Raw genomic sequence first — 27,596 nt, 5'->3', positions numbered from 1 at the left:
ACATATCACCAAGTGTCACATTATTAGCGTGGGCATCAACGATGAAGGGTTCGCTAAACTATGGATATGTCAAGATTGGAGCTCCAGAGAGTGTAATCTTCAGATGTTCAAACGCTTTTTCGTGTTCGGGTATCCATTTGAATGAAACTATCTTCTGTAAGCCTGTTTAGTGATTGGGCTATATTGGCAAATCGTCAAATAAATCTTCGGTAGTAGCTCCAGAAATCTTCTTTTTTTGTACTGCGGATATACTTACATCCACTTAGCAGTATCCACTTTTCAAATTAAGAGTAGAGAACCACTTAGCTCCAGCTAGACTGACTAGTGTGTGGTCGATTCGGAGTAATGAATAGCTCACCTTCTATAAACAGTGAGTTAGTGTGCCCCATAAAGTTGGCTGATATTAACTTTCTGACTACCGAGTTCTGTTTGAAGACTACTCTCGACTTAGGTGACCCATCCTTCCGCAATTCAAGCATTTCAAATAACCAGCATAGTTCTTAGTCTCGTGCAGATCCTTTCACGTTCCCAACATTTTGAATTTCGTTCTAGAATATTCGATGGTGTTCTTTCGAAAATTCTCCTCCTTCTCTAATCCGCTTCAGTCTTTTACCTTACGCCTAACACCAAATGTCATGTTATCAAACACCTTCCTCACGATTACTAAATTTATTTAATTATTAATTGACCATATTCATTTATCATTTCTACTTCATTACTGTACCATATACTATGTCACTTCTTCGCGTTTTCTTGATTTGCTAAATCAACATCTGAAAGATTTATACTTATACACTATGCCTGATCACTATTCCCGGATATTTAAAAAATAACGTGGAGACACTATAGTGATATAAGGAAGCGAATTTATATGTTTATTTTGAGATATTATTATTACCAGATATACAGCAACGAATTTTATATATTTAGAAATGGGATTTAATTACTCTAGTCAAATTTAGCTATAGTCAATTAACAACCCGATAGATTAATAATAATCGCAACCTACCTTATTAGGTAATTCGGAACGTAGACATGACAGAAAACTATCACAGGGTGAGAGAAGACCGTAAGCTGTCTCACTACCCCGCACCTTCGTAATCATAAATTCGACTCGCCACTCCGACCTCTCTATTATAATTGATTCCGCTATTTAAACTATTGCTAATTAACCTACTAACACAGTAGGCAAGTAGTGTTAGCTTGCTAATTTATATGTACCAATGTTGTATCAGTGTCCTAAATAAGAATTTGTGGGTACTATGTAACATTAGAGTGTATCTTGTGTATCAGTCAATAATTGAGAATACTCGTCAGGTAGGTGGCCGCATTATGTTGTCGCCCATTACAATCGCAATCGTCAAATGACAAAGTACACGTGCCTACTCCTCACCTTTCCAACAGACGAAATCTTTGTACAATTAACAGAAAGGGTCTCGGATGAGTATCCAAGTCATTCCACGGGAACCAGGGATTCCGCGTGACGCATTGTGGAGTATTTTAAGGATTATTATATTCGTACTATTTCGAAATACGTCATACCTATGACCGTGATCGACACTCCAAACCTGGCAGGATGTACCCTCCGTTACTTTTGCGAATTATACCGTTATGTCACCGTGTGAAATAACCAGCACCGGATTCCTTCCTTGCACTTGTTCATGTACAGAACTCCAGAACAGCATGTAACGACGCTGCGTTACACAATTACGCTAGATAATTCTGGTCGTAATTGTTGGAGCAGTTCAATGTTGAAGCTTGAGTGAAATTCGTATTTTTAATCGATACTTTTTAAATTCGCTTTACTCTAAAATATTGTTAACTACTTTCCTATTCATTTCTTTTTGCTGAATGTGTTTCATTTTGTCATACGTATGTATGAGATCTGTCTGTGTTTGATTAAATAACACACTCCCAGAGGTTTTTATAGTTTCCGGAGCAGTCCTGGAAGTCAGTTTTTCGCATAGTCTTGAGTACCCTCGCTGCATTATCTGTAACCGTCCTTTTGTCGTTGTACCGGTATCCTTTATATGTTAAACATACATACAATTTAGACATCTTTTGGAAGTGAGGTAGTTTAATATGAAATATTATTCTGAAAATTTATTTTTTGAATTTTTTACCCATTACACACTTCCTCAAATTAATGAGGGAAAAATTGTTGCTGTTGTCACACCCCCGCCGGGAATCGAACCCGAGACCTTTAGCTTTACGCACCAATGTTCTGACCACTAAACTACGAGAAGTAACATCAGCAACCACGACTAAGATGTCTAAATTGTATGTAAGTGTAATCATAGTAGGGGGAAGTCCCGTAACCCCGGACGGCTCCTAAAGCTGGACAAAATATAAATCAGTTTAAAAAAGTGCGCCAATTTGTTACTTGTGCCGCAGTTAGAAAGCTATACCCAAGTGAAGTACAAGAAGGAACACGCACCAGTTAATGTTGACTCGTTTGTCGTAGAGCGTTGTGCAACGGTTGAGGTAAGTAAAAATTCTGTTCTAAGTAATGTTTAGGAGTCTGTAAACCGTACTGAAAGTATTAAATTGTATTAATACTGGTTAATTATTATTTGTTTGCTACTAAACTATCATAATTCACGCGTTTTTTTGTGTTTAATAACAGTCATTATGAGTGAGAATTTTTCTTGGGTGTGCCTAAGGGTTCCCCGATTCCAGACACATTTAAAATGAGTTTTATTTGTTGTTGTAATAATTTCTCTGAGAAAGTCGTCTGTAGTCTACAATGTGCCAAAAAGTACCCTGTTTGGACAATGGATAAGCCTGTAGTGGTTAAAAGGTAACAATTTCAAGGCAAGAAAACTAACGATCCGACAAAAATAAAAAAGAGTAAAAAACCGAATTCAACAAAAAAGACAGTGATCCCTGCAACATCAAAATAATCAACATCAGTGATCGAAAATACAACAACTTGTTTGATCTGCCAAGAAAATAATGGTGAAGATTGGATTCGCTGTCAAGCTTGCAATCAGTGGGCTCACGAAGCGTGTGCTGATGTTGAAAAAGGCTGATTTAACTACATTTGTGATTTTTGCAGGATGTACGATTAAAACTTCTTGATATTTAGAAAATGTTCCTAGTTATGACCAAAGTTTGTTAAGATTTAGTTTAGATTTCTTTGTTAATTCGTTAATTTGTTCTATTGTAGTTGATAAAATAATGTTTGAGTTTAAATAATAAGGAAAAAGTTGACTGTCCGATATAAGGGGACATTTTCGAATATGTTATTATTATTATGTAACTTCTTCCTAGTATTTACTATAATTAAGATAATATTTGGGACTGCATATATGTTTGTTAAGATTTAGTTTAGATTTCTTTGTTAATTCGTTAATTTGTTCTATTGTAGTTGATGAAATAATGTTTGAGTTTAAATAATAAAGAAAAAGTTGACTGTCCGATATAAGGGGACATTTTCGAAAATGTTATTTTTATTATGTAACTTCTTCCTAGTATTTACTATAATTAAGATAATATTTGGGACTGCATATATGTCTGTAATGATTGCATATATAGTTGAGAGTTCTCTAAACCTAAGTAAACAAATTACATTATTATAGGTCTTTTTTTATTTTTATTATTCCTTAAGTGTCCGGTAATGAGAGACCTCCCCCTATATTCAGTATATAGTCACATTAGTACGACGGATAACCTTGTAGGTCAGTTGGTCGTGGTTGCTGTTGTCACCTCTCGTAGTTTAGTGGTCAGAACATTGGTGCGTAAAGCCAAAGGTCCCGGGTTCGATTCCCGGCGGGGGTGTGACAACAGTAACAATTTTTCTCTCATTAATTTGAGGTGGCGTGTAGTGGGGTAATTCAAAAAATGAATTTTCAGAATAATATTTCATATCCCTTATATGTTTTCAAATTCGGGAACTACCAAGTCACAGGTCCAACTTTGACGTGCTTTTTTCAGACGTGATTCAGATGAGAGCTTCCACTGTGAATATTGTTCTTTTGTTTTGCCGAGTTTGAAGCCGAATTTGATGCAACTTCGTTGATCTTATATTTCAGTCATTTTTAACAATAATAATAAAATTCAACGAAAGTGAAAAAGGCGTTGTAAAGAAATATACGCTGCGGATGAACTATACGTCCTGTAATAGTCAGCGAGCAACAGATAAGTTTCTGATACTTTACTGTTGACGTTCATGCCTGGCAGAGGTCGCTCAAAGACTGGCACGAAGATATAAAAGCAAGTAGGATAATTTTCAGACAGACCTCGTATATATGTATAAATAGTTAAACGGATATTATTAGGCCTTAAATGCTTCGCGTTGAGATGACTGATGCAACTTCCAGTAGTTTTGGCGTCTTTCAAAATCATTCGTTATACAGTGTCTTCTTAAGTTGGCAGCATATGGGAAACTGTTTTGTTATTTATCTTACAAAAAAGGATACTCATTATAAAAATTCCTGCATGGTCTAAAACACATAGCCTATATCCTATAGCTATACGGTAGCCTTATAGCTTTTTTTCCTTTCTTGCCTGTCCCATTTCTGTATTTCCGCCTCTCTTCTATTCATCCTACAATTTTGTTTGTTATCCAGGGTTTCCTACTTTCGTTTTGCTTAAGATCTAATACATCTGTAGCTGCTGACTTTGAACACGTTTTAATGCCTGCCTCTATGTCGCCCTCATTCTTTTCTCACGCCACCTTTAGTATTTCGTTTGTCCTTTTACCTAGCTAATCCCGCGTTTCGCTACATTTTAGCTTTTCAAAGTCAAGATATCTCTTACCTTCCCTTTTTTTCACTATTTTCCATTTAAGATTGGTTTTCGTAACAATAGCTGTCTATATCTGCTCTTACAGTCTTTAACTTGATTTTTAAATCTTTCCCTAACTAATGTGTGATCTAACTGATATCTCCCTAAATCACCTGACATCTTCCACGTATAGCGTCTCCTAACGTGATGGTTGAGTAAATTATTCGCGACGGTTATGTCTTTCGCAAAATTCTGTCTATCTATCTATTCTAATGCCTAATCCAAAAAAAACTGCTATTGCACCGTCTTTACCTTCACGTATTAGTGCGCTGAAGTCTACAACTATTAGTTTTTCGTGCCCTTCCACCAATACTGCATAAACCACTTCTGCATCTTCATCACTGTAAGTTGATGTAGGCATGCCATGACTATCCTATCGCTTTTTTTTAAATTGTAAATAACTTTCTACACTTTGCCCTGCATTCCCACGCATTACAATTCCTACCCCTGAATTACCCTCCACCGATCCTGTATGTGGTATTCTAAAGTCTCCACTCTAGAAGTCTCCAGCTTGTGAACAATAATAAACAACAATTTGACGAACATTATTATTCAATAGTAGTGTTGATTATTGCGGGTGTGTTACTTGCCTAGATTTTCCTAAGGAACACTTAACCTCTTCGATAAAAATTAATTTAGCGAAGTCGATATTTTTGGATATAACGCCCGAATAATTTCTATCTGTCGTCTTCGTGGAATGATAGAACGAACAATAAATAATTTACGTGATTTTTAGCTTTTTAATAANATACCAAGCTTTGATTGTGATAACGCAAAATGAACACAGCGTTACAGTAATATAAATATAATTCTAAAACAAATCTGAAGGAGATTTCCTTATCTTATATCCTTAAGTTAAAAATTAATTTAGCGAAGTCGATATTTTTGGATATAACGCCCGAATAATTTCTATCTGTGGTCTTCGTGGAATGATAGAACGAACAATAAATAATTTACGTGATTTTTAGCTTTTTAATAAACAAACATACATTTAAACTAACACCGAAAAATACTTAAATGATAAATGATAAACTACAACGAACGAATACTACTAATTAACTATTACTGATGAACTGATTAGATAGAACCGAATGATTATTAGATAGAAAAATGCTTAAATATAACAACAAAATATAGGGGGTGGAGGTACGTTAGTGGGGTGTTATTAACCTTAAGCTATAGTTAGTGACTACGGTGACTACAATCACAAAATTGTTAGTGGATGGGAAGATCCATCGACCCATCTAGTGACCAACGCGAAAACGCGAAGAGACGTTACCTGCCGAGGAAAAACCTCATAATAATGCGAATAGCAAAAGTGTTTTCTTTATTCAATTGCGCCCCAGCAAGTAGTATTAAAGGTTTCGCGATTTTTTACGTAGTATGAAATAAATCTACGGTAGTAGCTAGTCAGGCCTAAAAATTATTTTATATCTTGTGACGTTGTGGGAAATTTGTTATGGTTTCAATGTTTCTAGGGCTTGGTTTAATTCCTTCAGATTTTGTTTCACGTTTTAAGAATTCACTTTTGTCTACTTCAGTTTTGAGGTTGAATTGGGGTAATCGTTTGAATACATTTTTTAATCGTTTGTAGTAATTTTCTAGTGAATTGTCGAAAATAACAATGTCTAATAAACGAGGCATTGCTTTGGGGAAAGTCCGGTAGGGATTGTGTTCATAGCATGGAAGGTTGAGGGCGCACAAATTGGAATTGGAAATATAATTTTGGAATTGGAAATATAATTTTATTATTATTATTATCAACAGTACTATGAAGTGATCTGCCAAGAAAATAATGGTGAAGATTGGATTCGCTGTCAAGCTTGCAATCAGTGGGTTCACGAAGCGTGTGCTGATGTTTAAAAAGGCTGATTTAACTACATTTGTGATTTTTGCAGGATGTACGATTAAAACTTCTTGATTTTTAGAAAATGTTCCTAGTTATGACCAAAGTTTGTTAAGATTTAGTTTAGATTTCTTTGTTAATTCGTTAATTTGTTCTATTGTAGTTGATAAAATAATGTTTGAGTTTAAATAATAAAGAAAAAGTTGACTGTCCGATATAAGGGGACATTTTCGAAAATGTTATTTTTATTATGTAACTTCTTCCTAGTATTTACTATAATTAAGATAATATTTGGGACTGCATATATGTCTGTAATGATTGCATATATAGTTGAGAGTTCTCTAAACCTAAGTAAACAAATTACATTATTATAGGTCTTTTTTTATTTTTATTATTCCTTAAGTGTCCGGTAATGAGGGACNTATTATTAAAATTTTCTTAATTCATTTCCTATATTTATTTAACTTATTGATGCTGTTAACAATCAAATTCAGCAGTAGATCAAATTAATTCCAAAACCACTTCTCAATAAACTAAAAATCTGGAAACTCGTTTGATTCGTAATTATGAAAAAAATCAAGTAACTTCAATCATCATCATAAGGTCGTCAGTCCTAAGACTGGTTGGACACGTATCTCCACTCTTTCCTATCCTGAGCTAAGCTTCACATTTCCTTGAAACTAGAACAACCCACATCCTTAATTATTTGCAAACAGTAATCTAATCTAGGTCTACCTCTACTCCTCCTAACTCATGTTTCTGCCTCTAATATGTCTCTGACTAGACCTTCATGCCTGAGAAGGTGTCCCACCAACCTATCTCGCCTATTTCTCAATACATTAAAAATTTTCTGAAAAATTCATCTAATCCTCTTAAGTTCAATGAAACTACGGGACCTCATTAAAAGGCAAATCACTGTTTTGTCCCCTTATATAAATATGCTGACACAGTGACAAGCCCAGAATACTTTTGCAGTGTCGATTAATATTGATTAATGTAATTTTTTATCTTCTATGATAACCAACCCTGAATAGGGAAGGACTTTAAAACCTTTGGGCGATTAAGAATTTGTAGTAAAGTAATCAAAATTGTTGTAGGCTTTGGATCATTTACTGAGAGCTTCAAAATCAACAATGAACCAAAGTGCAGCAATTTCTCTCGCTATTGAAGCTGTAGCATCATCGAATAATCAGCAACTAGCAGCCCGGCTGATCGAGTTTCTCTTAGGTGAAACGGACGGTAATCCTAAAGATCCTAAATATCTTTTCCAACTATATATGGCACGTAAACAATACAAAGACGCCACCAAATCTGCGTTGATTATTGCTAACGAGGAGCAAATAAACGGAAATTACAAGAATGCTCGAGATATTTTATTCAATATGTACCAGGAGCTCAAAATAAACGGAATAAGTATTCCACAAGATATGTACCATACTTTAATGCTTTTGCACAGCTACATTTTAGTCCGATTACATATCAGAAGGGGTAATCATTTGCTGTCGGCTCGACTTCTTCTTAGAGTGGCAGAAAACATATCAAAATTTCCTACTCGTAAGTATCTAATTTATTTTAGTTTATACCAAGCTTTGATTGTGATAACGCAAAATGAACACAGCGTTACAGTAATATAAATATAATTCTAAAACAAATCTGAAGGAGATTTCCTTATCTTATATCCTTAAGTTTCAATTCAATATTATTATTGTTTCCTTACCGCAAAATTAAAATTGTGGTATCTGGAATTAACACTGGTTGTTTAAAGAAATATTTAGCACAATGGAAAACTCTGCAACCCGACTACCAATTTCTCCTTCAAAGAGCAGTGTTGCAACTGTTCCGTGCATTATACGAAAGTAATTAAAAAATTTAATTAAAGACACAAAACACGTGTACAGACTGAACACAAATACACCTTACATTGTAAATAATATACATACAGATACACCTGAGTAATGTATCACTAACCAACAAATATATAAATATATGCATCAACACACACATATATATATATATATATATTCGAGGGATGGCAGAAAAGTAATGACATGGATATCGGCGTCTACTTTACACAGTTTGTATGTCAGCAAAAATTTCAACCAAGTATGATAACCGTGCCCAGAGGTATTAGAAAGAATAGGAGAACAGATGACTCTATGGAAGTCAATCTATCTCGCCCATTTTTTGTTGATTTCCGTACGACTCTCTGCTCTCCTAATCTTTCTAATGCCTCCTCATTTCTAGGCTTCTTTATCCACGATGATCCTCATCGTTCGCCTGCAACGCAATACTTTGGACAATTCTAACCTTTTCTTTTCCACCATGTCCACAGTCCACGTTTCGTACCAGTACTGAGGAGTCTCCTATTTTTCTATTAACTCTTTCTCTATTTTCTCTTCTGTTGCACACTATGTCCTATTGGGATCCGTCAAATGGGAGGAGCCTAAAGACATGGCGCCGATTAGGGAAAATTTATCCTANGCCTGACGGCGGTTCCGCGCGAGGTGCAATGGAGTATCCTCAAGAGTTTAGGGTTTTTAGTGGGTATGTTCTAGAGATGGGATTACTAGTCTAGTGATCAAGTGCCTAGTCCGAGCCGCCACACTCGGAAAGTCAGGAGACTTTCCGGTCAGTAAATTTTCCCCCTCTTGATACAAAAAAAAAAAATAAATACATACGTACATACATACTTACACACAAACATACATACATACATATGTTAGATACGTAATATAGGGATAAAACATAATAAGACATTTTGCTTAGCTTTGCTTATTTTTCCATATATAAAGTTTGTTGCAATAAAGATGCTTCACTCTAGCTGTAGACTAAGCCTTACACCGTGTGTGTATTGTAGCTTTGCTCAATAAATTTTTTAAAAAGACTTTTCCTTAATTTGAGCATATAACATATATAACCACATTAAAACCATCAAGATTGTAGTTATTTTATACAGCTTGTGACTGGTCTTGCATATTACAGGATTTTTAAATATAGCAACAACAATTCAACCACAACAACTTTATAAAACGTGGACACGTGTTTCACTCACTTACTTTTGTAAGTATTCCGTCTCCGCGTTTTATAAAATTGTTGTAGTTGAAATTGACTGAAGCTTTTTCTTGTTTTTATGACGATTATTAGTGTACTTATGTATAATTATATTAGGGTATATTTTATTGAAAAAGCTATTGTTCTTTAATTTTAGGTCATGAAACTAATTCCTACAAAACAAAAATTTCATAAATGATTAACATCAAAATAACAAATAATACTATTAACTTACAGACGTATCTTGAAGAATACAGCTATTTTTATAATCCCGTATTACTCAGCTACAGTTATAAGTAAAAGAGACCTGAAAAATATAAATGTAGTATCCGTTTCCACCACTAACAACAAGTCGGCACTTTATGTGACTATGCTTATTTTAGACATTTTCTTTATAATGAAGTTGAGGATTCTCGTCTACTTCGAATTTCAATGTGAATGTGGTAAAATTTGTGTTTAGTTCAGCAAAATAGACACAGATATTTCAAATCTACCTAAATAACATATGTAAAATAATTTACGAATTAACTATTTTTAAATCATTTTAATTTTTTTGCTGCGCGGTGCAACAATAAAAACAAAACGTTCTTATCAAAATTATAGTTTTAGCATCTTTATTTTTAACACCGCGTTTATTTTATGTTCATTTATATAAGTGGATTACGGACTAATAAGGCATCAGGTGTAGATGGGATACAGGGGTAAATTCTAAAACATGCAGGACAAGAGGTTAGAGATCGTATGTTTAAGCTAGTTAGTCACATTTACGAGACGGGGAAAGTCCCAGAGGATTATAAACGGAACGTAGTAGTAACATTACCTAAGAAGAGGGGCGCGGATAGGTGCGAGAAATTTCGAACAATTAGCTTAACTTCCCATGCGTCAAAAATCTTAACTAGAATTGTACAGAGGAGGATGGAAAAAAGGGCGGAAGAACTATTAGGGGAAGATCAATTTGGGTTTAGAAGAAATAGAGGAACGCGGGAGGCCATTCTAGCTTTACGGGTAACAATAGAGAAAACGATAGAAAAAAGAAAGAGGGCGTACATAGGATTTGTAGATTTACAATAGCTTTTGACAATGTTAAATGGGACAAGATGTTAAATATACTTAAAAATGTAGGGATAAGTTACAAAGATAGAAGAATAATACTTAGTTTGTATAAAGAACAACAGGCAGTTATACCTGTAGAGATGGGGTTGCAATGTAGAGAAGTAAATATTAGGAAGGGAGTCAGACAGGGATGCACACTGTCACCGCTACTTTTTAGTCTATACATGAAAGACGCTAGCAACATCATTAAGACAGTACAACTGTGGGGATAGATATACAGGGACAAATGATTAGTATGCTTAGATTTGCAGATGATATAGCGGCATTAGCATCTGGCAAGGAGGACTTAGAGATAAATTTAAATAAAATGGAAGCGGTACTGACAAAACAGTACTGTATGAAAATAAATAAAAGTAAAACTAAAATACTGGTATGTAAGGGAAGAAAAAGTAGGGAAAGAGCGAATATAAGGATAGGAAACGACAAATTAGAAGTGGCTGATTTAAGATATCTAGGAAGTCAGATAAGTCAGAGGATAGCGCAGGGTCGTGTCGCCTTTAATAAAAAGAAGTCACTTCTATGCTCGCGAACGGTTAGTAACGGGTGCGAAACGTGAATAGTGGGCGCGGAGGAAAAGAAAAGGTTAGTAGCGTTCGAAATGTGGTGTTATAGACGAATGATGAGGATAAGGTGGATAGAAAAGGTTAAAAATGAAGAGGTATTAGAAAGAATAGGAGAACAAAGGACACTATGGAAGTCAATAAAAAATAGGCAAGATAGCTTGGTAGGACACCTTCTCAGACATGAAGGTCCAGTCAGAGACAATTCAGAGGCAGAAGCAGGAGGAATCAAAAATTTTTCTTGGTAGATTTTTTCCCTTTTCGATGGAATACTATGTTTAGGTTTTCATTCTAAAAACAATTACGCAGTTGATTTCAATAAAAAGGTTTTAATGTATAATGATGATAAATTCCCGTTATATTCGCTTGAAAAAAACACCGCTAACGTCACCATTCATACTATTTCACTCGACCTTAACAAATCACTAAAAAAAAACTATTTTAGCAAATATATCTGAAACTATCAAAACAAGATTGAAGGTGTTTGTAACGACTATATATCTAAAACCGGGCAAACCGCTAACTTTTAATAAGAACATGAAACATGAAATTCATACGACCAGTAATAGATAATCCTATCTATTGCAAAAATTACCGCTACTCGCACATACACAAATAGCAAGTAAACGAAAAATTAATGTTCTCTTGAAACAGGGAATCATTCGTGAATCCATCTCACCTTAGAACTCTCCTATAGGAAAAAACTCGACAATAGTAGAAACCGGAAGTGGAGAATAGGTGTATACTACTGTAAACTCAAACTAATAAATATTGACGATAGACGTTTAATTCTGAACATAACTATCTTTAATTCATTTAAAAATGCAAAACTTTTCAGTTTTATACATTTAGCAATGGCCTTCCATTAGATTGAACCTGACAGATATAGAAAAAGCGACCGAACAGTGTCATTTTGAATTTACTAAACCTTTCAAGGATGCATGTACGAAATTTTTCGGAACGTCATTGCAAAATTCACCTTTGTCTACATCAGCGATATTCTAATTATTGGTAACACAATTGAAGAACATTTTAAACATGCTAACAAGTTTTCGAAATTTTGTGCTCTTACAATTTAAAGATTTAACCGGAATAATGCAGGCTTCTTAATGGGGAGGTTGTTTTCCTCTTGTTATCACCAAACGGAATAAAACCTGATCCAAAAAAAAAGTAATGGTTATATCGAAGTTTCCAACACCTCAAACGGCAAAAGATGTTAGGGTATTTCTGAGGCTTCTAGGATACAATGAGAAACACGTAAAAGAACTGGCTAAATTGTCAAAATTACTAACGGAGTCAAACAATGTTTTCCATATGCAGACATTTAGTTACTTATTATTATTCGGAATTTGAAAAAGAATGTACATATATAAACGATCGAACCCTTGATCATTGCCATCAGCACTGTTTTGTCGCAGTTCGATGACTTGGATGGTGTTGAACGCTCGATATCGTTTGCCTCATAGACATTGAATTACACGACAAGTAGGTACTCAACTACGAAGAAGGAACTTCTTTCGGTTGTGTGCTCAATAAATCATTTCCGACCGTATCCTTTCGGTATTAAATTCACTTGATTGTTGAACATGAAGGATCGTAATTCTAAATTAGCAAAATGACTCTTGAATACCAAGATCTTCCTTTCTTTTCGGAAGAAGGAATAGAGTACAACGAATAAATAGTAACAATAGAAACCTGCTCTACATACAGGGTGTCCTACAGTGATAGTACATTAGAATATTTCAGAAACTACTTTGAATTAAATTTTAGAGTTTTGGGGTCTAAGGTTTTCGAGGGTGCTCTCTTTCAATAAAAAGTGCCAGTCTTATAGCACTTCCGGTTTTACCGGAAGTTGCCATCCATTTCTTATTTCAATTGAAACACCCTGTATTTTTAAATTTTCAGAATTTACGTGTTATTTTGGAATTTAGGGGGACTTTTATAAAGCTTGCATATTTTTTGTATTATGCAAGTTGAAGTATTACTATTTGAAAGGAAGGTAGGATGATGCCCATAATTTATTGTAATTACGTTAAAAGTTGTTTAGTGTTATACAGGTTGATGAAACACTTCGAACCATCAAAACTTATTTATTTTTATGGAATGCCCTGTATATTTTTTCAGATTCACATGTAGAAGTTTTCCCTCTGTCTGTCTGTCCCTATTACACTTCCCTATACTCACCTCTTTTAGTTTTGTTATTTACGTTTTTTATTATAAGTAACTAAAATGATCGAATTTCTTGAGGAAATATCTATGGAATTTGTATCAAATAATCGGAAAACAGTAGATTTATCGTCACTTCCTATTATTAGTTGTAGTTAAGTATTAATTTTAAAATCATGGAATTCACAAAATAACCATTTGAATCGCTATCAGGAGATTTAACTTTTTTTGGCAATAACAGTTACAATTTCTTTTCCGGAAGGTTATGTAGCTTTTACGTAGACATTTATTATTCTGACTCTGAAAATAAAAACCATTATCGTCTATCAGCTTTAGTTTTTGATAAATAGCATATACAAAACAGAAAAAGACACCATATATTTAATATTCGAAAACAGCCAAAAATGACCTTTTTAATGATTTTCTTGAATAAGATGTTTGTGATTGGTGTGAATATATATATAAAAAGGAAAGAAAAACACCCATATATTGTGTACTTTAATATACAAAAATACGACTAAAACGGGCAGAACTGAATTTACCTCCGACCCAATAACTTTTTTGTTTAGTTTATCGTGATCACCTAATAAAGCTGTTTTAAAAATCAATGTGCCCATTATTTCACCGAAAATAATAACATTTCAAACTTATGAAATATTCGCTTATGTGTATAAGTGTTGGTACATTTATTTATTTATTTGTGGTTACTGATACATTATTTATATATGCATTTATACTATTTACAATGTGAAAAATATTTAACTATAATAATTAGTGTTCTAGACTGTACATGTTTATTTAACTAACGATCCTGTATTTGTTTTTGGAGTCTTCAGTGTAGGTACACCGATTTAAAATTTAGTTACATCCGGTGACCTTCTCTCTTTTTATTGCTTCTTTTTCCTCGTCCCTTATCGATACTACCTCATCTTTTGTTATTTTCTCGGACAAAACTTATAGACATTCTTTTTCCTCTCTGTTACCATTAGTTCTAGCATCTTTTGTATTCTTCTCTCTTCCACAATCATATTATCTCTTATTAAACCTCCATCCCTCTTAGTTTTCTGTCGTTTCTAATCACCTGCATTTTTTCTCCCTACTCCTTTTTAAGTTTGTTTTCAATTTTCCATACTTTCTTTACTTTATATACCTTTTTATAACTCTTTTCAACTATCCCTTCGCTTTGTTTTCCTCTAATTCTATTCCAAAAATTATCAGGTTTAGTTTCTTCTCTTCCGTTCTTTTTTATTCCAATTCCATATCCATTCTCCTTGTTCTTTTATTTTGTTCCCCTACCTGTTTCACCACATGTCTATCTCAAGCTCCTCTAGTTCCATTTCCCTCCAATCTTCTTTTAATTTTTTTGTCCTAGTTAAAATCATTCTTCCAGTTCCTGAAATTTTCACATTGTCTCGTTCTCTAATTGTTTTATTTTTATCTACCTTTACTTTTTCCTGCATTTTATGTAGCTTTTGTTTTAATTTTTCATCTTCTTCTTTCTTGTAATTCCCTTTTTTCGTTTTCCATAATTTTCTTTCCATTTTTCCTGATTCTCTTCCTTTATTTCTTCTACTTCTTAACACCTTATGTCCTTGTTCTGGGCTGTACAGTTTTCTTTGTTTTTCCTCCTCCAGCTTTCTGTTGTTCAGCCAACTTTCTATCATTACTCTTCCTTCTCCTTTATTTATATCCAATTATTTCAAAATCAAGCTTTCTATACTATCAAACTTCTAAAATGAATTAATGATACACAAATAAAGAGAATTGAAAAATGGTAATGACTAATTTTAATTAGGGGGGTAATTAGGGAGTTGTTTTCGCTGAAAAAAGTAGAAATCGGCCTTATTTTCATCACAACTCGCTCAATTTTTATACTAAAGACTTTTTCTAAAAAAGAAAAGACAGTTTCTTCTTAAATACTAAAGAGGGTACGTGTCCAACCAGCCTTAGGACTGACGACCTTATGATGATGATAAAAGGAAAAAAAATTTTCAAAATGTGGTTAATTAATTTATTTGGAAAACTGACGCCAGCAGAAGTGTGATAACTTAGAGAATAGTTTCACTGATATGATGTCAAGATAAAAATATCGACATAAGTTTTCCGAAAGGCATCTCGCTTAGATTTACCCTGCTATACCCTTTTGATGTAATAAGCAAAATAATTTTTACCAATTTGTTAATCATAGCTTATTCTACTGTTATTAACTTGTAATCCAAATAATATCAAACTCCTACCTACTATTATGTTATTAGATCAATTTGTGTCTTTCACTATTGAATGACCTTCGTAGAAAAGTATGCGGGACTAGCACCGAAAGCTATTCTCGTCAAATTTTAAGGAATATTGAGTCTCTCGATATTTTACTATGTAAACCACTGAGCCTTTCAACCTATATTATAGGATATGATGCGAAAAGAAAACTAGGCGACCCCAAGATGCAGATTTTGCCGAATCTACTATTTTTCACATTTTGAAGGCATAATAATCTGCAGAAATTGGTAGTTGGAGTTGATTTTATAGGAAAACCTCTGATAGCTTTTAAAGTTAACTGCAAATATCATTCGAATTCTTTTCTGTGCTTTTAACCTAAGTTACTAATTTAATCATTGTTTTTCAGATATTGTTCCGATATTAACATCTACCGTAATCGAATGTTATCGAGCAGATTTAAAACATAGCGCTTATAAGTACGCTACAAGTTTAATACAAAACCAAAACTACAGAAAACAAATAGACTCCAAGTATCTTAACAAAATCGAAAGCATAATAAGAAAGGCACCGAAAAACTCTACTAGTGCGAATTTAAATGATGACTTGGTTGAATCAGTTACTTCTTGTCCTTATTGTGGTACACTGTTTCCAGAAATGGAAACTTTTTGTAGCGGCTGTAAAAAGAACGTTCCTGTATGCATAGTCACGGTATGATATATTCTTACATACCTTTCTTAACGGCAATAGCTCTGGCCACTACCAAAAGTTTAATTTAATGAATTTATTTATCAAAAAATATTTGAACGTTTCAAATTTTGATAATTTAGTCGTTTATGCCTTATTATTTTCATGTAAACTTGTTTTATTTTTGTTGCACTCATCTATATGATGAATATAATTAAATAAATTCTTCTGCGTGCAACACAGCTATGACGTGGGTGTCGCAATTTTAAATTAATTTTCAGAGATGAGTAGCGTATTTCATAAAAAGCTCTGTTTATATGCTCCAAATTGCAAAAAATGATAAAGTGCATGAAGCATAATTATCCGAAACATTTTAAGTGTTACAGAAAACAATAAAATGAATTTTTTATGTTCAGAAAAAACAGAATTCGCTATGTGTAAGTAAACAAGTACCGCCAGCAGCGGCGGTTAGCAGAAACATTTCGATACCCCAATCTGCAATAATTGTCGAGCCTTTTGTAGGTACTACTTTTTCATTTCTTCTACCGCACAGGCACAGACTGTTTATTCTTATTAATTACACAGGTCTGCGATAATAAAGTTTTTTGTATAAATTTATCTTAGGCATATAAATGTATTTTTCAAATATACACTTTGTTTTAACGTATCACTACACATTTCTTTTTTGTATGCAGATTAATATATTTATATATATATATAGCTCTTTGAGTGGGCAAATTTATTTGTTTTTTCACAAAATTCATTTTATAGTTTATATTTCTATTTAATACTCTCTGACTGAACATTATATTGTCTTTTACTTTATTTTAGATAGTCTGAAAGTAACTCTAATCGTTTACACCGCCTGAAAAAAAAATAGTTTATAGCGCGCCATTATTGAGAGCGAATATTAACGTGTAATAAAAGATTGTGTTTGATTTATCTTTAACTATGGCTTCTCGGAGTTGTTAAAACAATTCAAATGTATTTTTTTACATTTGCAGGCAATATACAATAGTTAAGGAAAGATTGAATATAACAAACTGTGTAAAAAATGCTTATTAAGCTTACTTCAAAACGAAGTTGTGTCACAATGATAAACACTGGGTTACGATAAAATATGCCGGCTATGTATTGAAGTGTTAAGACAGTGGACTTATCGTAGATCAAAATCATTGTTATTCGGTATTTCTATGTCCAAATTAGAATGCAATTGGAAGTCGGAGTGAAAAATGTCAATTAATACGAGTTTGAATGATCCCGAAAAAGTATTCCACCACTTTATTTTAAACTTGGTTTGATCAAACAGTTTGTAAAGGCATTTCGACTTGATCAACGGTGATTATTTTCATGTTTAGATATCGAGGTCATGATCTACATAGGTTTTAGGCGTTTAAAAAAATGGTAAGGACACAAATAATTACTTTTTAAGAAAAAAGTCAATTCCAAAATCACGTTTTTTTTGTTTATTTTCGATTTTTCCATGCTTTAATATTGTCGGAGGTAACTTTAAGTAACACCATCGAAAAGAGCATCGTTAAAAACATAGAAACACTGGTTATCGAATATTTTTTCTTCGTACTCATCACGTGGGAAGGGTTCAAACGGAAATGTGTTCTCTGAGCATTTATGGGTTAATGTGACGTGGTATACACCATATGAATATTTTTTTCTATTACTTTTAAGACAATTACGACAAACATTAACAATTTAAGAAAAAAACTTCAAAAAAAAATTTTCGCAGACCTGTGTTATTAGTTAGGTTTTAATATAAGAACAAAGGCTTTCACGGCCGTAATCCATAGTAGAATGAAGATTCGGGCTATAGGGCCGTGGTCTAAGTGAACTGTTCCGTCTAGACGTTTCGTCAGCTACTGCGGCTGACATCTTCAGTGGTAGTGCTGCGTTGACAACGTGAACGTAGATTATATCTCGAAGTCTCGACAGTACTACCACTGTTTTAGTTACACTATTTATAACTCAAGAACGGTTGAACCGATTTGGCTGAAAATTGGTGGGAAGGTAGCTTAGAACCAGGGGAGGAACATAGGATTTTTATACCGTTATCATGAAAAACAAGGTGGTATAAGAAAACGCAACTGACATGGAATGGCAAAACGCATCTGACAGCAAAATGAAAAATTTATCAATCAAAATATCAGTCTAGCCGTTCATTTGTTAAAAATGGTATAACAAAACGCAACTTTCATGGAATAACAAAACGCAACTGACAACTAAACGTAATGTTGTCTACGGTTAAGTATGGTGTTTAGATAGCTTTAAATAAAATAGAAGCGTTACTTACAGATCAGTACTGTGTGAAAATAAATAAAAGTAAAACTAAAATACTAGTAGGTATGCAAGGGAAGAAAAAGTAGGCAAAGAGCGAATATAAGGATAGGAGACGAAAAATTAGAAGAAGTGGCTGATTTTAGATATCTAGGAAGTCAGATAAGTCAGGATGGAAGGAGTAGTAGGGATATAAAGCAGAGAATAGTGCAGAGTCGTGTCGGCTTTAATAAAAAGAAGTTATTTCTATGCTCGCGAACGTTTAATTTAGAAATTTGGAAAAGGTTGTTAAAAATGTATTTTTGGAGCGCGGCATTGTACGGGTGCGAAACATGGAAACCTTCGAAATGTGGTGTTATAGGCGGATGCTGAGGATAACATGGGTAGAAAAGGTTAGAAATGATGAGGTATTGCAAAGAATAGGAGAACAGAGGACTTTATGGAAGTCAATAAAAAATAGGCGAGATAGGTTGGTAGGACACCTTCTCAGACATGAAGGTCTAGTCAAAGATATATTAGAGGCAGAAACACGAGTTAGGAGAGGTAGAGGTAGAACTAGGTAAGGTTACTGTTCGCAAATAGTTAAGGATGTGAGTTGTACTAGTTTTAGGGAAATGCGAAAATTAGCTCAGAATAGGAAAGAGTGGAGGTACGTGTCCAACCAGTCTTAGGACTGACGACCTTATGATGATGATGATGACCTTGTATACGTAAATAAAAAATGGGTAGTACTCCGATCAGACTGTGGAGGAAAGACGTTCTATACAGGATATACATACCTACAATACCAGGACTAGAAATGCTTTCTATATACCAAATGAATCATCTCTTTTATACAGAATAATATTTCTTATAAAGGATTAGTAGAATTTAATAATTTACCAAACGAAATAAAATGCTCAAATAATATGCATAAATTCAAAGAAATGCCTAGAACTCATATAGTTAGTAAATATGAGGTATAGTAAAGGATAACACGAATGTATATGGTTTTGTTTAGCTAAAGCAACAGAATAAAGACTTTATTTATTATTAAAACTTTTAAATGAAACGAGTTATAATATCAGGCTCACCATTTGATGAATTTTTTCGATCATATCTGGAGTTGTGACCTCAACGGGGCGTCCTGAGCGAGGCCCATCAGAGGTGCTCACACGACCCTTTTTAAACTCGGAAACCCACTGCTTAACGGTTGAATATGACGGGGAGGATGTCCCCAGTGTTGAGTCCATCTCTTTTTTAATTTCCTTCGGCGTTAACCCCTTCAAATAAAAGTATTTGATGACAGCACGATTTTCCTGCTTTTCCATTTTTACGAAAACCACAGAGGCGTCTTGTTCAGCGTGCTGTCAAACCTACACTAGCAAGGAGATCGGGCTGAAACTATAGCTACAAGCTATCCAAGGATGGTACTATAGAATGTCACCTCAAGGTAGGCCTAGTGGCGTCATCTCTTGGTTAGGCCGGAAACTTATCAATCCACCCTCGTATTACAAATTTTCGAAATTTAAATAGAAGTAGTTTCCGAAATATTCTAAAGGGTGGTCACCGTGAGACACCCTGTATATGTAAAAAAGAATAGTATTATTTTATTTATCGTTAAGGCGAATCATCAAGGAGTACCTAAAGCTAAATTAACCCAATATTAATTTCTTTCTTGATGTATTTGGATTCGCACCTGGTAGCATTCACGTGATAAATTCTGCCTTCGTGCACATGGCCAATATGTATCTGTTGACCACACTGTTAGATTATTATTAAAAATTATTAATATATTTAACAACCAAGCATTTACAAACTTTCAATGGTGATGAAACAGTTTTTAATAACTTGAATAATGAAGAGGTAAATGGGGCTTTAATAAATGTGAGAAATTTTATGTATGTAGATCAAATAGATTTCGAATTGTGAAGCGGGTCAATGTATCTCGAAATGGTTCGTGTAAATTACACACGGCTACTGTGTCGTCAGTTTCCTTTTTCTTTGAACTTGACTAAACACGCTGCCGCGTGTCTAGATATTCTTAAAACATTCTAAGCACCGTCTTATCTAGCATTTTTAGTAATTGTATTGTCCAATAACCTAACCTTATTAAGACGACTAACAGTTATAATTTCAGGGTCGTCATATTGTAAAAGACGATATTACAGTTTGTCCAGAGTGTTCTTTTCCAGCTATACGATCGGAATTTTTAGAGTATGTTTCATTAATGTTTTTAAACAACGCTTTACTCTTATGTTTTATTTTCTAGAATATTAAATACCGAAGAAGAAAAACTATGTCCAATGTGTCATTCAAGTGTTGATCCAAGCAAATTAGAAAAGACATCTGAGTTGGCTATGTAGTTCAATATGAAGGCAATGAAAGTAATTAGACCCTTATTTTAATTAACTGTGAAGAATTACAAGACCTTGTGTTGTGCTTTGTGTAACATGGTAGTATATAGTATATAGTATGTATATGTTAATAAATGTTATTAAGAAGAAATATGTTCATTCAGCCTACTGAGTAGTTACGAATATATAAATTCCTATGACTATACAAATTCTCTTGCATCAATTGGTTTATGTTTTGATGGTGCATTTGCGGGTTTCATATTTTGTCATAGGTAGCCACAATGGATGGATGCTGAGTCTGTTTTTGGCTACGAAAAACTATTGTTACATAATATCCATAAATTCTTATTTAGCTCACTAGTACAAAGTTGATACATCTAAATTATTTATCCAAAAGTGCAAGCTAACACCTACATATCTACTGTGTTAGTATGGCAATTAGCAACCGTTTAAATAGCGAAATCAGTAACGATAATGTGAAAGTCGAATCAAGTCAAGAAGTCGAGAGTGGCGAGTCAAATTCAAGATCACGAAGATGCAAGGTGGTAAGACGGTTTATCATAAAGGAGTACTTCACTCTTCACTCACCATGTGATAATTCCCTGCCATTTTTATGTTCCCCAATTATCTAGTAAGGTAGGTAAAGATTATTATTATACTAATAAATTAGTAATTAACTATAATTAAATTGGTGGCTAGTCATTCTAAATTACACAATCTTTTGAGTTAAAGCGTACGATGTCTGAATAGAGTTTCTAAAAACACTGTTTTAACACATATAATACAAATATTCAGACGACCCTAGTAAAAAACACGAAATAATTAAAATGCATCATGACCCACCTGCGTACGGTCACAAAATCAATGAAACTATAAATTAAATTCAACAATATTTCACATGGTCAAAAATTAAAGAAGATGTTACAAACTACGTAAATTCTTGTTTAGAATGCCAAAAGAACAAAACGGTTAGACGAAACTTCGAATCCCCATTAACAATTACTGAAACTCCTACCTATCCTTTCGAACGCGTAGACATGAACATAGCCGAAATCTATTTCTCTATTAAAAATAAAAAACATATTCTTGTCATACAAGACCAATTAACAAAATATCTGAAAACCTACATGTTAAAGAATAAGGAAGCTGAAACAATTAAAACCAAATTTCTAAATTTTATCGCCACGTTCGGTGTTCCTAAACGCATCCACACTGATCAAGGTGGAGAATTTGTGAATAAAATACTACAGAAACTCACTTTAGAACTAAATCTTCAGCATACCAATTCAATAGGTTACCACCCGAAGACAAATGGTATGGTAGGAAGGGTAATTAGTTCACTTAAGGATACAATTGCGGTATATTCCACGAAAGAAAAAAATAAATTAGGGCCCAAGGTACTTTTAAATTCTCCCACGTTCGCTTACAATACTTCTACACATTATTCTACCAAATTGACAATCGAAATTTTCTACGGTTTCAAGCACCGGAATTTCTTAAATCCGGAAGAAGATGTATTAAACGAAGTCCCAGTTTCTAATTATTTAATGGAATAAAAAACAAAACAACAAAATTTAAGAGAAGTCGCCCGTTCAAACCAAATTGGTACTAAAATAAAGGTAAAAGAAAAGTATGATAGCAAAATTAAGACCCCTATACTTCAATATTCCATAAATGACAAAGTGTTCCTAAAAAACCAGTTAATAAATAAACAAGATCAATGTAAATGGCTTGGACCATATACTATAGTTGAAATTATTTCCCATAATACGGTTAAATTAGACAAAAAAAACAATAATAAAGACTTTACTATAGTAAGCACTGAGCAAATAAAACCTTATAGGATTATATCATATTTAGATGGTCCCACGAGCAACTCCTTGTAGAAAAGTTACCTGATAATGGAATCCATCTCGAAGGAAAAGGACTCCTTCACCCCTCTGATTCCGAATACGAAATTCTGATTTGTAAAGATTTGACCCCCCTATTCCAAAATTTCATTGTTCTTGGTATATATCAAAAAGAAATAAACGAGATAGGCGATAATATTAATAGAAGCAATTTCAACACAATGCACTCAACATTATTGAAAATAAGTATAAATAAATTAGAGACGAAATTAAAGGAAATTAAGTTTTTGCTACCGAACTCAAAAAGAACCCGTAGAGGTTGGTTCAATATTTTTGGAACAGGATTGAAAACCCTTTTCGGAACCCTTGACTCAGACGATGCAGTAAAGTATGACAAATTAATAAATGAACTACAAAGTTCCAATAAAAAGATTTTGAAAATCCAGGGTGAGCAAGCGCACTTGACAGAAATGATACTATCAGATTTTAATAATTCACTAGCAAAAATAAATAGTAACAAAGAGACCCTCCTGGAAAATATATCGGTTATAAAGAAACAGATTTTTAACAATAATATTAGATTAGATGAAAATCGCATTTTTTTACAATATTTAGATTTACTCACGTTATTAAACGATCTAGCAATAGAAATGAATAAACAGGTCGATGAAATAGTTGAAACATTGTCCTTTGCCAGAATCAACGTTCTGCACCCTAGCGTTTTGAATCACGTCCAGTTAGAAGAACAATTGAGTCATGTCGCTCAAAATGAAAACACACTGCCTTTTCCTTTTGACGATTTTAACATTTATAAATATTACCAAATTATGAGTCCTAAATTATTCATTTATAAAAAAAGAATACTAATTAAATTAACAATACCGTTGGTTATGAATATTGAATTGAGATTATATAAAGCATATCCTTATCCTGTTAAATTTGAGAACGACCTTTATCATACTATCATTCACGAAACTTCCTATGTGGCAATTTCTGATGATCACCAATGATACCTTGAAATGAATGAATTAACACCCACCATTCACACGGAAAAACCCCAGGATACCAAAAGTACCAACCGTTGTCTACCAAAATTATTGATGCACAAAACATTCCCTCAAGAATGTGCCGTTTGTAGCATTCAAGCAATCGAAAAGAACATTCAGCAAACAAATTCCACTAGTTGGCTACACGCATCTACCAAACATCTACACATTACCTATAAATGCAAGAGTTACGCAATTAAGAAAGTCACGATAAACGAACCATCGCTTTTCACCATTTACGAAGAATGTATCTGCTATTTCAACAACGGTCTTCGTATTACAACCAACGACCGACGAAACGTAAGAGTAAAGGACATTGTAGTATACATCCCGTAAATACCCCGAAATTGCTGTCATGAAGACATCAAAATTCTAAAAACATTCGGAAGTCAACCCATTGACCTCAACTACCTAAAGGAAGAAAGTATTCCGATTCTTAAAACAAAGCTTGCCGACTTACAAAAAGAAATATTGGAAGAATTCACTAGGAGCTTTACATCTGTATATTCAACTTGGTTCTATGCAACACCAACAACACTAATTTTCTTTTTTCTTTTGACATACTTCTTATGTCGCTGTTGTTGCTGGTCAAGAATACTGAAATGGAAATCAACGAGCAACTATCTTCGCAATCAGAAAACTTCCAAATCCGCATTGCAATCTATAAACAAGGAAGTCGACAATGATCCAAATCAATCATCGATGGAAATGTCAACAGTCGAGCATAAACCCAGCTCCACCCGAAAATTCAAGTCGCCTATAATTCCTAACAACCATCAAAAATAGTTGTTCTAAATTGTAATCTTATTGGAAAATTAATTTTAGAAATAAACTTTCATTTTTCAATTTAATGGGGGAGATGTTAGATACGTAATATAGGGATAAAACATAATAACATAAAATAATTTGCCATATATAAACCTTGTTACAATAACGATGCTTTACTTTAGCTGTAGACTAGACCTTACACCGTGTGTGTATTGTAGCTTTGCTCAATAAACTTTTTAAAAAGACTTCCTTAATTTGAGCATATAACATATGTAGGACCTGAAATGTTTATAACTACAGCTAATAATTCTTTTTCTGTAGTACTGTAATTTCTTTCAGCCGTATTAAGAATACGAGAGTAAAAAGCGATTGGGTATCCTTCTTAGGAAATAACTGAACCTATCGCTTTATCACTAGCATCGGTGGTAATTGAAAAATGTTTATTAAAATCCGGATAAGCTAAAACTGGAGCGTTTGTCATAAATTCGTTCATTTTGTTGATCTTTCACATTAATTCAATGTATTTTTCTTTAAACAAAACGGAGGGGAATGACAATTTTGGAATAATTTTTTAAAAATTTACGGTAGTAGCCGCTTAAGCCTAAAAATGATTTGAGTTCTTTTACTGTTTTTGGGACTGGAAATTTTTTAATTTTCACAAGTTAAATTGCGATCCACACTTCTAGTATTATTAACTATGTCACTTAAAAAATCTTCTCTAATGTTTTCCTCTTGTTTTAGTTTTATCTGAGCGATGATAGTTTTAGCAGTCGTGTTAGTGCCAACTCACCTTTTTTAGAGGTTAGGTCAAAGTTTTGATGTTCTGGACAGATTACAAAAACATTGCTGATTCTTTTTGTATTTTTTAAATTTTCAAAATCACTACGATGATAAACATTTTCACAGATCAAGCAAACCACAGTTGAAACTTTTGTTTTCGGGTGACATTTATAATAAAAACCAGGACTGACGCCGGGAGATTCCTTGGATTTTGACAAAGTGAGTTCAAAATAAAGCGCGATGTTAATGGATATCAATTTTATTCCAACGAGGTAACACAAGTAAAGAAATCAGTATGACAGTTGTGTATCGCGTAACGATAACAATACTTTCGGTTCTGTGTATCGCCACAGTGCTTCGCCTCGAGCGACCAGGTTGGGGAGCGAAAGTAACGTGTCTGGTTCGTGGGCCCGGGTACGTCCTATAGCCTGCGCTGGAGTGTTCGTCTGATTCTGGTGTTGTCGCGGCTTCGTTCTCGATGAAGGCGGGTTTGAGCCTGTCGATCAAGATTTCCGTCGGTGTGCCGTTGACGTTAACCCTGAAACAGAATTCATTTGTTTTTCGGATTACTTCGAACGGTCCTTCGTACGGCTGCTTTAGCGGTTTTTTCACACGGTCGACTCGTACGAAAACGTGGGTACAATCGTGTAGAGCCTTGTGAGTGAAAATCTTCGGCTTATGGTGGTGCGCCGTCGGTTTTGGTCTGAGCTTCCTCATGGATTGGCGGAGATGTTCGAGGAAGAAATTTGGGTCCGGTAACGGTTCGTCCTCCATAAAGTATTCGCCTGGGAGTCGAAGAGTTGTGCCGTAGGTCATCTCCGCAGCTGAGGCTTTGATGTCGTCTTTGTAGCTGGTGCGTAAGCCAAGCAAAACAACTGGCAACACATTCACCCAGTTGGATGTTTCGTGTGCTTTTATTGCTGCTTTGAGAGTCCTGTGCCATCTCTCGACCAATCCGTTTCCCACTGGGTGGTAGCTGGTTGTTCTGACTGTTTTGCAACCAATCATCGTCGTCATTGCGTCGAACAGTTGGGAGTCGAACTGCGTTCCTATGTCGTGTGTTATTTTTCCAGGTGCGCCGTATCGAGCAACCCAGGTCTGAAAGAACGCGTCGACGACGGTGTCCGCTGTTATGTCCTTGATCGGCGTTGCCTCTGGCCATCGTGTGAAACGATCGATCATCGTTAGGCAGTACCTGTATCCTCGTGAGGGTGGCATTGGCCCTATGATGTCCATGTTCACGTGTTGGAAGCGTTCGTCTGGAACGGCGATGTGGACTGGTGTTCGGTGGACGTGTCTGCCGATTTTTGATCGTTGTCATGGCAGGCAGGTGTGGGCCCAGTGCGCGATCTGTTTGTTCATGCCGGGCCAGACGAATTTGCCTGCGATGACCTTGCGAGTGGCGCGGCCGTTGCTGTGCCAGGTGTTGTGCACCACGTCGAAGATTCCTTTCCTCAACGGTTGCGGAATGTAAGGCCGGATGGTTTCAGCGGACACGTCGCAGTAGAAGGTGGTATCCGTGCTGTCGACTCTCAGTTGTTTGAGTACCAGGGACCTAGGTTCTCGGATTAGCTCCTGGAGTTCCTGGTCCTGGCACTGCTCGCGACAGATCTCTTCAGTCGTGATGATGGTTGGCATCTAGACGGCGTTGACTCTGGATAGAGCGTCGGCTACGTCGTTCTCGATATTTGTGGTGTGTTGTCCGATATAATCCAAGTGGCGCTGCTGTCTGGGCGATGCTTTTTCGGGCTTCTGGTCGAAGGCGTAGGTAATCGGCTTGTGGTCCGTGTAGACTACCGTTTCCGTACCTACAATTATGTGCTCGAAGAATTTGATGGCGGTATAAATGGTAAGTGTAAACGGAGTTCCCTGTCGTAGGTGCTGTAGCGGGTCTGCGTTGGCAAGAACTTCCTGGAAAAGAAACCGAGTGGTTGTCGTTGACCATTTATCACCTGTTCAAGAACGGCGCCCACAGCCGTGTTGAATGCGTCGATGACGAGTACCAGCTTGGCGTGTTCAGCGGGGTGTGCGAGGAGCGTGGCTTCGGCTAGTTGATTTTTGCATTCGGCGAATGCCGCATCGGTCGCTGGGGTTCATTAGATAAG

The 27,596-nt window shown here is 34.9% G+C and overlaps 2 protein-coding genes and 1 long non-coding RNA gene across 12 annotated transcripts in view; 1 reads left to right on the top strand and 2 right to left on the bottom strand.

The window, feature by feature from the left end:
• Positions 1–21,198, top strand: part of LOC108741884 (WD repeat-containing protein 19) — a 132,300-nt gene extending 111,102 nt beyond the window's left edge. For 9 of the 10 annotated variants that reach the window (XM_018476850.1, XM_018476849.1, XM_018476852.2 and 6 more), the window contains 4 exons: positions 7,732–8,188; positions 16,145–16,446; positions 20,831–20,907; positions 20,963–21,198. In XM_018476850.1, the coding sequence (XP_018332352.1) occupies positions 7,732–8,188; positions 16,145–16,446; positions 20,831–20,907; positions 20,963–21,056 (930 nt within the window). In that variant the 3' untranslated portion in view covers positions 21,057–21,198. The remainder of the gene's footprint in view (positions 1–7,731; positions 8,189–16,144; positions 16,447–20,830; positions 20,908–20,962) is intronic. The other variant, XM_018476851.1, reaches the window with a different exon arrangement.
• LOC112904214 lies at positions 13,973–19,823 on the bottom strand. Its single transcript, XR_003230958.1, has 3 exons — positions 19,785–19,823; positions 14,967–15,254; positions 13,973–14,917 (listed from the first exon to the last, which is right to left on the bottom strand). It is a non-coding gene; the product is annotated as an uncharacterized LOC112904214 (long non-coding RNA).
• Positions 21,199–25,734: 4,536 nt separating the features above from the next.
• On the bottom strand, positions 25,735–26,727 carry LOC112904215. The gene has a single exon (XM_025973703.1). The coding sequence runs from the start codon at positions 26,725–26,727 to the stop codon at positions 25,735–25,737; it is 993 nt and encodes a 330-aa protein (XP_025829488.1).
• Positions 26,728–27,596: the final 869 nt, after the last annotated feature.

The sequence above is a fragment of the Agrilus planipennis genome, unplaced genomic scaffold (assembly GCF_000699045.2).
Source record: "Agrilus planipennis isolate EAB-ADULT unplaced genomic scaffold, Apla_2.0 scaffold55, whole genome shotgun sequence".
Classification (NCBI taxonomy): Eukaryota; Metazoa; Arthropoda; class Insecta; order Coleoptera; family Buprestidae; genus Agrilus; species Agrilus planipennis.
The sequence above is the reverse complement of the archived record's forward strand: the minus strand, read 5'-3'. Positions and strand labels throughout refer to the sequence as shown.